At 36.2% G+C, this 10,191-nt stretch overlaps 1 protein-coding gene across 1 annotated transcript in view; it reads right to left on the bottom strand.

Moving 5' to 3' along the window:
* Positions 1–4,291: 4,291 nt before the first annotated feature.
* The window catches only part of DRC3 (dynein regulatory complex subunit 3), a 92,521-nt gene continuing 86,621 nt past the window's right edge, over positions 4,292–10,191 (bottom strand). Inside the window, exons 12-14 of the mRNA XM_044679929.1 lie at positions 9,816–9,917; positions 7,634–7,764; positions 4,292–5,712 (exon numbers count right to left, since the gene is read on the bottom strand). Of these exons, the coding sequence (XP_044535864.1) occupies positions 5,649–5,712; positions 7,634–7,764; positions 9,816–9,917 (297 nt within the window). The 3' untranslated portion in view covers positions 4,292–5,648. The remainder of the gene's footprint in view (positions 5,713–7,633; positions 7,765–9,815; positions 9,918–10,191) is intronic.

The raw sequence follows: 10,191 nt of genomic DNA, 5'->3' as shown, positions 1-10,191 counted from the left end.
TTTCTCCTTAAAAGCTAAGTGATCTTGGGCAAAGTCACTTCCCTTTCTAGTATTCAGGAAGGTATCAGAAGGGCTAAAATTTTGTCTTGGCTACAAGTGAACAATGTTTTGGAGGCAGCAAAATAACAAAAGAAATACATTATTTAAATCCATGATTCTAAAGCAATTGCTCTTTTTGTAATCTTACCCAACCACAACTGTTGTACAACTCAGCATAGATGAGAGGACTCATGAAGTAGGACTCATGAAGTCTCCATCAGGGAGAACTATCAGGTCTGAAGGATCAACAGAGTTTAAAGTTGGGGTATTCCTGGATATAGGAGGCAGCTAGGTGGAAAGAGCACTGGGCCTTGAGTCAGGAAGACAGAGTTCAAATCCAGTCTCAGACACTGTGTGACCCTGGGCAAGTAACACCCTACGTTTGCTTTAATCCAGTGATTCCCAAAGTGGGCTCTACCGCCCCTTGTTGGGTGCTGCAGTGATCTAGGGAGAGCAGTGATGGCCACGGGTGCATTTATCTTTCCTATTAACTGCTATCAAAATTTAAAAAAATTAATTTCCAGGGGGCTAAGTAATACTTTTTTCTGGAAAGGGGGCTGTAGGCCAAAAAAGTTTGGGAACCACTGCCTTAATCCACTGTAGGAAGAATTGGCAAACCACTAAAACCCCATGGGCAGTAATGGCATGCTGTGGCCCACAGGGTCATAAAGAGTTGGGCAAAAGTGAACAATAAGTCCCTGGATGTGTTCAGTCTGTTTTGCATTCCACCTTCAATGACTTGCCTGTGGTCAAAACAATAAGAGAACCAAGGAAAGAAGGGACATCATTTTAGTTAATCTCATTACTGACTCTGCCAGAGGTTAAAACAAGAACTCAAAAGACTGAATTGCTGAATTGAGTAGGTTTCACCTAGCTTCTAGAAAATGCCCCTTAGCCCCAGAGGACTGAGTCTGAAAAAAGACAATCAAATCTGAAGAACCCAGATCCACTCCCAGTCACCCTAGCCTCTTAAAGAAAATCAGCTCTCAAATACTTCTCAATCACTCTAGCCTCTGGCTAGTCAATGTTACCCTTCCCCCCTCTCCTAAAATCTAGATAAACAGCCCACCTTTCTGCAGTAGAGCTGGGAAGTCTCAGATCTTTAGGTCTGTGTTACTCCCTGGGAATATAATCCTCCCAGGGCAGTGGCTCAATGTAATAATATTTCTTGATTATATTCTACTTAGCCCACTAATGACCTGTTATCATAAATACCACAGTTCTGATTTTTTTAAGGTTGACAAGAAAAATGGAGTAGAAACTTTGGATTTTCTGAGCAGTTAAAGGCCTTGAAAGGAAGACCACCTGTACAAATAGTTTCCTGTCTTTAAAGGTGTTTCGGAAGAGGAAAAATTACAAGACTGTTATTGACTTCCCAGAGGTCCTTTTATCCCAACAGATTCAATTATCAAGCTTGTTATAATTTCATCATTGAAGCAATTTGAATGCCTTTCTTTCAGTTGAGTTGATAGTTATAAGCTTTGTCCTGTGTTGCAGCCTAATGACTTATGCCTCCTTTTCATCTATCTCCAAAAAACAAACAAACAAAAAAAACCACAGGTACTTTTTGCTGATCTAGATGATGGTAAAAGAAGTGTTGAAAAAAGTGCTAGGGTGGAGAGTACAGAATTTAAAATGTTTTTATAAGAAGGACATAGATGTAAATGATCAATTGCTAGTCCTATATAAACAAATTACAGAACCTCTATCCCTGCTTTGTATCTGATGTTGCTTCTTTTAATTATAAGGCCAAAGTACAAATTGGAATTTTAAAAAACCACAAAAATTGGAAAGGACTTTTTTTATATTTCCTTTTTTTAAAATTTTTAAAATTTGATTTTAAAATTGGTTTTTAAATTTAAAAACAAATTAAGTTTAAGAGAAGAATTGTTCTTTCTTACTTTCAAACTTCTAAAGGAGCTAAAAGTAGACATATACAGAGTTGTGGGGGTGGAAGGAAGCACTGCAAAGTTGAAAATATCAAGGATTGGAAGTTAAGAGAGACTGTGAGGATGACCTAAAGTGAGCTTTATGCTATTTGGACAAACTCCCACATCAAATATAATTTCAATACACAAAGAAAAATTCCAGACTCCAAAGTCACAATTGGAGAGAAATATCTCCCTTTCCAAACTCAGCAACTGTTCTCGTTGCAACTATTAGTTTCTTCTTCTTTCTAAAAAAACTCCTTATTTTCTGACTTATGAATCAATACTAAGTATTAGTTCCAGAGTAGAAGAGTGGCAAGGGCCATGCAGCTAGTGTCTGAGACCAGATTGGAATCCAGGATATCCCATCTTCAGGCTGGTGCTGAATCCACAAAGGCACCTAACTTTTTTGCCCCTTGCTGGTTTCTTATTTGGTTTTGGTTTAAAAATAGGGCAAACACACTGCTCAGTTACCTTTATTATATATTTCTTTTTATTATTTGGACATTGATAGCTCTGCAAAATACTTTTCCCACCCCATCCCTTTCCACAATTCATCCATAAAGAAACAAAATATTTTGTATTCACTTAAATCTAATAAAAAAACTTAAAATTCAAAGATGAAATCTTTTTTTTTTCCAGAACACATTAGTTGTTTCAAACTGCAATGCAACATATTTAATGGCATTTCTTTTAAAAATTATCTTGGACTCCACTTTATAAGAGGGGGGAAATTAAATCAAGGTCTTAGAAAGGAAATTCCCTATTTTCATAAGGAAAGATAATTCTAAATACCCTTTTGCTACCCAAGATGTTACAGTTTTGATAATAATATAACCAGCTTTAAGACAACTTAGCTTTAAGCACTGCCTAATTATTTTGGAGTTCAGCTGAAATGCTATATAGTAGTTAAGAGAAAAAGGAATTCTTTCCAAAAAACCAGTAATATTAGGACCTGATGACCACAAAAGAAAAGTTTTTCTGGGCAGTAGGGTACAAATAATGAAATTCCTCAAGGGATCTCTAACATATCAGGTATGTTTGGTATGAAAGTAAGTGATGGAAAATTTGAAATTTGAAAATTTCAGCAATATTTCTTAATTATGGGTACAAGTGACAATTAAAAATATTGCACACAGTTTCAAAATCATGTAAACTACTGACAGATCAAAAATAAAAATACCTACAAATGGAGATATGTTTTCCAAAGTTTTTTAGGTAAATTCTTGTGTGTAAAGGAGGAGTCAAGATAAATGATTAGAGGCGTTAATAGATGGAAATACTTAATTCGTTTCTCTGTCCCCACTAGATAAGATTTTTAGACCACCAAATATTCATTAAAGGCGTCCACAAGATCCAGCAAAAGTATCACTACCTATTTATCTTTTCATTATAACTGGCAGTTTCTCCTTAATTCCATTTAGCCAACAGACAACCAGTTAATTCTTCCAAACATCTCACACCCAACAAACTCATGAGGGCAGCAGTCTCATCCTGTTTTTTTCCACACAGAAAAGTAAGGATGGCTCCACAATGTTAAACCTTTTGAGATGTTTACGAAGCATATGCCAGGCTATTCATTAGTAAGGTCCTGAATGATGAAAAAATTTGCAATGTAAGAAATGATTGGAATTAAACAGCACTTGCTAAAATAAATGAACCAAACACAATTCATGTTATTGTTGCCTTGATTTTTAAATCTCATTCATCTGCTTATCAGCAAAGCTGCAGTGGAGTCTCCCTCATTAGTGTGAAATCAGCTAGGTTCAACCATAGCAACAAACAAGGAAGAAATGCCAGTTATTTCAGTGCCTTTGTTCTTAAAATCAGACAGTCTTAACTAATTTCTGAGAACAGACATGTTGAATACAAAAATAATTCACTGGGGACAGATTTTGATGGTTCAGTTGCCCTGATTAGACCAGACTAGCTGGTTATTGTTTTCATACAAAATTCTCAGGCTCCCTAAATTTTGGAATTACATTAACACATGCCCACTGACGACTTCCCCAAATATATTTCCTTGAAGGAACTCAGCCTTTTGATATGTTACAGTACATATATCATTAATTATAAGTTAGTTGGTTTGTGTATCTGTCTAAATAAAATGTATTTGCTACTACTCAATTAAGTGAAAGGCTTTGCATTTTCTCATACTGCTAGTGGCCAAACAACCTCCATATGGGTTTGTTCCCTTGGGTTACAGACCATTTTGTTTTAAAGCTACCCTTTTTTGTTCTTTGAATCAAAGTCTAGAAACCACGAGAAAATGCCATCTCTAAAGCCCTGCACATAAGCTGACAGCTACACATCAAATATACAACTGATGCCAACTTTGAAGCTTCTGAAATCTCGAAAAAAAAAAAAAACACAAAAAAAAAAACAAAAAACAAAAAACAAAAAAAAACAAAAAACAAACACACGCACACTTTGGCACGCACGCAAGCCTCGAGTTATTATTTGAACATGGTTAATGTTTCCCCTCATTCCCCAACGTCTCAAAGTCATTGTTATAGGAGAACAACTGCTCCTTCTGCCTGATAAAAAGGTTTGTCAAGCACTGTTTTGTGTAGCAAAAGGAGGAGGTACAAATGTTAAACTGACCAAAAAACAGTTCTCTTATTTAGCACTAATTTATGCAATGCTGCAAACTTTTGTACCAGGATGACTAGTTTCAAAAACTGCTGGTTGATTAAATATACATATATATATATATATATAGGTATAAAAATTAATAAGTCAACATTCGCTGTTTTCAATGTGAAAACGATAAAATGTAATTCTGAGTAATTGTGCATTTGCCATAGAGTCCTTGTTAAAGAGACCATAAAAATAATTTTTGTAATTAAAAAAATCTCATTTTTACTGAGTTTGGTTTTACCCTCAAATCTGTTAAGTTCAGAGCAAATGTACTGAGTAAGCAGAATTCTGATCCATTCCTAACTGAGGGCTCGGAAGTCTTGAATTTAGTTATTCCCAATGGTGTGCCAAGGGAACCTAACAACTATTTACTTAGCTTTGAGTTGTTAATATTCCAATGCTTTTGCAGCTTGGGTTGACCCCATTAACCAATCGGGACTAAAGATTGATTAGGCCCTTCAAGAATCAGTACTGCCTCAGCCATGTGCTTCATTAGCAGACGTGGTGGCTCGCCAATTCCCTGCACAAAGCTTTGCTGATACACAGATGTATCTAGGCTGTGGTTCCTTCTGAGCTACCAGACAAGGTATTAAGACTGGGGGTACTGGGGTGCAACCATAAATCTGTGATCAGAAAGAGTTAGTTCAAAACACTGCACACACCAAGCCAATGCTGACGTGTCATCCTGGAAACTATCAACTCTGCTCAGATTTAGAATGGGGAAAGGGGCATTTCCATAATACAGAAGATAGCTGTGCAATAAGGAAAAGTGCATTTAAAGGTATCTTAAAAACCAGATTAAAATTAAATTGCCACTCAGAAGCAGGAAGAACTCCTTTTGCTTCTTCCCCTCCCCCCTCCCTGATCAGCCGCATCTCTTGAGTTCTATGGGTTGCCACTGACGCCTCCTGGTGCATCTGCTCGGTAGGAGACTGGCACACACTATCTCCTGCTTCTGGCAGGTACACAATTCTCCTGATCGACTGGAACCTTTTCTGCCAAGTTCAGTTTTACTTGGTTATTGTTCTGAACAGTCAAATGTCACCGGAATTCATAGATGGGGGCACTGTGTTCAGGAACATGAGTCAGATTTAGGGACTGATACCTGCAAAAGGGAGAAAGAGAGAATAAAGGATGGGAGGTGGTTATCAAAGGACTCTAAGTTTGAACCTGCCTGAATAAATAAAATATTAGGTTGGAGGAGGCCAACTATTTGACACATTAAATTCACAAATTCGTAGGAAACCTCATTTTAATTTTCCCCAAATTAAGAAGACTGAGTATTTTTCTGTTTTTCTAGCTGATTCTCAACAATGCATAAAATTTATTAAGCATTCTGTCATTCATAAAGCAATGATAGCATGCCTACCTCAACATATGAAGTTCCTCAAGGGGAATGATTTACTCTTTCCACTAACTCACTATATATATAGCTTACATTACAACCTATTTGAACCTTAGTATCAAGTAATATTGGGGTATTGTACGCTAACTCAATTTTTGATGTCTCAATTTTTATGGTATGGATAAATTAAATTCATATCTAATCCAACAAATTTTTGTTTTAGTTTCAATCTCTTCACCCTTGCCAAATCTTCTCTAATGTTGCTTACAGGTAAAAATAACCCAGAGAGATTAAAGCTTTTCATCCATTTCTTGTGCTCTAGGGGAAGGTAGTTAAAGGATGGACAGCAGGAAAAAGGATACACAAAGGCCTAGATAATCCACAAATTGGCTAAGTACCCACTAAAGAAATCATGAACTGACTATACAGGATACCTCCTAACTTCCTACATAATTCATAAAGGAACATTTGTAAAGTTAACAGAGCCACATGGAAATAACATGTTATTTTCTGTAAAGTGAATAACACATTATTGGTATTCAACTGTTCTTTGAAATATTTTATTTTAAAAAGGTAATAAAGGTCTGTGAAAGGCAATACAAAAGACTTTTATAGCTTTACCAGAGCAAACACTGAAAGCCCAAAGGCAAGATGCTACTGGAACAGCACCAACTCCGTCTTGCAATTCTATTTCTCTTGATTGAGGACCATCATCTGGTCATCATTCCACAGTGGAACACTCCCAAATAAAACATTAGGAATGGAGCAGGGACAGTAAAAGGTCCTCGTACATGCAAGATGAGTGCTTTTAAAGGCCTTCAGCTCTTTAACCAGGCTTAAAAGGTTCCATATGTCATTAGAATGAAGTAAAATCATGTTATAATCATATGCTGTGTATTCCAAAATATAAAAATTGACAATAGATAAAATTTATAAGAATGAGTGGATCAGAGGTCCATATGATTTTGTAGAAATCAAGCAGCAATCTATGTTTAAATATCAAAAGGCACATTCTTCACAATTTGATTGACACTGTCCAGAGTCCTAGTCATTTGCTAATCATGGCAAAAATATTGACAAAGCAGCAAGAATATAATACACCCCCCCCCCAAACCCCAGTGCTCAGAGGTTGGACTAGATCAGTGATGGCAAACCTCTTAGAGGGATGAATGATGTGAGAAATGTCTTTAGGAGCCCCTGGAGAGGGGGAGGGGAGCAGCCTAGCTCCTCATCCCTCTGGCTTTCTAGTAACAAACTCTGTTGCTAGGGTAATGATATGCATTGCCCAGAGAGAAGGTTCCGAGTGTCCCACTCTGGCAAATGTGCCATAGGTTCACCACCATGGAACTAAATGACCTCTAAGGTTCTTTCTAGTCTAAATCTTGTGTTCCTAAGTATGTCTATCACCTAATTCCTTTGCTCCATATTACCTACTTTATATGGACAGGTGAACACCTACCACTGGAAGGTAAACACTTTTTAAAAGACCTTCAATAGCAGTCAAACACATGAAGCATAACAATTTAAATTGTCTTATGAATCTTCATACTATGAAGATTTCTTTATTCTTGTAGCACAGAGTAAAAACTTGGATTGGATACCAGAGTTTGAGAATAGCAAGAACTCTTTTGTCATTAGCTTGTTATCTTTGATTTTGAAAAAGAAGGGAGATTTTTCTTACCATTCTGAACTCCTATGGTAGTAATAGCCCTCTATAGAGGCTGCAGATTTCTGGAAGCAGATGTAATAAAACCCAGCAAAGGAAGCACCACTGATGTCTTTGATTGTGTGATCTGGAACTAGGAACTGTTCCTGTACAGATGGAGAAGAATATTTAAGCCACTGTAAAATAGATAATGCTTTCCAACAATGAATCTGATTTTCTTGGTGATTTACCCTAAATTATTCTGTCCTCAATACCTTCAGTAAAGGAATACTAATGTTGGTTTGAAATCAATCAACTGTGTGTGCACTGAGTGGTAACTATATGTGTTTAAGTATTTTGAAGAATATCTACATGCTGGTTTTCATATGTTAAAATAACAAGTAATGTAAGCATAAACAAAAACTATGAAAAGGTACTATGTGGTCTTTTCCCCCAAAACCACAGACTAAATGACCCAATTAAAATAAGTCTTTACTTCACACTAAAGCAATCAGGCCAATATTTTAAGCATATCTATAGCAGAAGTGTCTAATTGGAGAGCACCCCTTCCCTCTACCCCAACCATAGGCCAGAACCAGATTAAAATATAATTGGGAAATATTTACCAAAGTTAATAAAATACAGTACAACATAGGTAATGCTAATTTGTGGTTTTCTGAGTCAATATGCAGTTATAGGAAGAGCAAAGATCCCAGAAGACAATTTACTAAACCCCTTCTAGCCTGCCACCAAAGAAACAACCACCATCACCAAAAAACCCTTCACTAACATCAAGAGGAAAAGAGAATCAATCATTCTTGATGATACATCAGAATAAGATAAAAGGAGGGTTATTATTATTTCATGCTGGAATCCAAAGGACAGACAGATAAAGAAGTAATTCTATTAGAGATCAGACAGGTGACCACTTGGAGCATTCTCAGGTGTCATATGACAGGTTCTCTGACCCAAACTATGAACATCTTTTTTTTTTTTTTTTTTTCTTAACCCTTACTTTCCATCTTGGAATCAATACTATGTATTGGTTCTAAGGCAGAAGAGTGATAAGGGCTAGGCAATGGGGATTAAATGACTTGCCCAAGGTCACACAGAAGTGTCTGAGGCCATATTTGAACCCAGGACCTCCTGTCTCTAGGTCTGGCTTTCAATCCCCTAAGCCACCTAGCTGCCCCCTTATGAACATCTTAAAAAAATTTTTTTTTGAAATTTTCACATTCTCTCATCACATCTCATCAGAAAACATTTTTATTGCTTAAATGAATTAAATTTTTGTCTTATGAGTTTGACAGGATTCTTTGAGATCATTAAATATACTAAAGTGTCACATAACTAAGTCTGAGAATTATCACTCTATAGAAACCACCTTTTCAAGAAGTAGATGAATTCCCACAATAAAAGATCACTCTGGATTAGAAAGAACATATACCATGGCAGGAAATTTGGTTGGCAATTTTGCTAACACATGGTTATATACTACAACTAAATAACAAAAACAGACAAAGTACTACAGTCAGAGCACACAGATACTTTCTGAAACAAAAGTCCAAGGTTTGCACTGGGACTCTTGAGTGGAAAAACCCAAACACTAATCCATGGTTCCATATTTCCTGAATTAGTTATGGATTAGAGATGTTACATTAAGCCAAAGGGATGGCATATAGTAAAAGAAAAGATTTGTTTAAGTATCATTTGATATTTCCTGCTGACCTATCAACAGTTCACTAAATTTAAGGAGACTGAGATCATCCTTAACCAAGAATATGCAATACAATATGATACAAGTTTGGGGAGAATAATTCTTAGGGGATAAAATTAAATTTAGGAAAAAAATTGGCATCCTGAGAGTGGTTGAATATTAACTTAGGTAAGAATAAGCAACTAATCACTATAGTCTGAATCAAATACCAGAGTGTCCGAAATGTCTTTAGGCTTTAGCAACTTAAAATTGCACTAAGACATTTGGGACAACCTACAGAAATTATTTAGGAGATTAGTAGTGCGTATGCTTTCATAATTTCTTCTGGATCTGTGCTTGAATTAGCCAATAATGACATGAAGGCAACATGTACTCAATATTAAATAAGAAGAAATCTTTGGTTATGAGTAATTCCCTCTAGAAAATGGATACATGGCTTAAATTACAGACAATATAGTAAAGCCCAATTCCCTGAGAGACCACTCAAAGTACAATGCTTACCTTCCACCTCATGAAGACATAATCCCCATTCTTCAGTTCTTCATAATCAAAGTCATCTGAGTTAAATGATTTTGCATACTGATAAAAAGCCTGGAACTTGCCCTGAAAACAAAAGGCAAAGCACAATGTTTTCTATCAACAAAATATCACTTCAGAATTGTGCCTATATTGTCTAGGTACGCTTTCCAATTTTGATAGCCAAAGATGAAACTGAAATAAAAAGGAAGAACTAAGGGTTAGGTTTATCTTACAAAAGTCACTCATATGAATCTATATTAGTACTCAAAAGCATCTACCTAGATTCCCACCTGCAAAGGAATATATACCTCAAATAAAGCACTCTGTAGAAAACATCAGGATAGTGATAGAAATGAAG

This window comes from Gracilinanus agilis, chromosome 1 (genome assembly GCF_016433145.1).
Source record: "Gracilinanus agilis isolate LMUSP501 chromosome 1, AgileGrace, whole genome shotgun sequence".
Taxonomy (NCBI): domain Eukaryota; kingdom Metazoa; phylum Chordata; class Mammalia; order Didelphimorphia; family Didelphidae; genus Gracilinanus; species Gracilinanus agilis.
The sequence above is the reverse complement of the archived record's forward strand: the minus strand, read 5'-3'. Positions and strand labels throughout refer to the sequence as shown.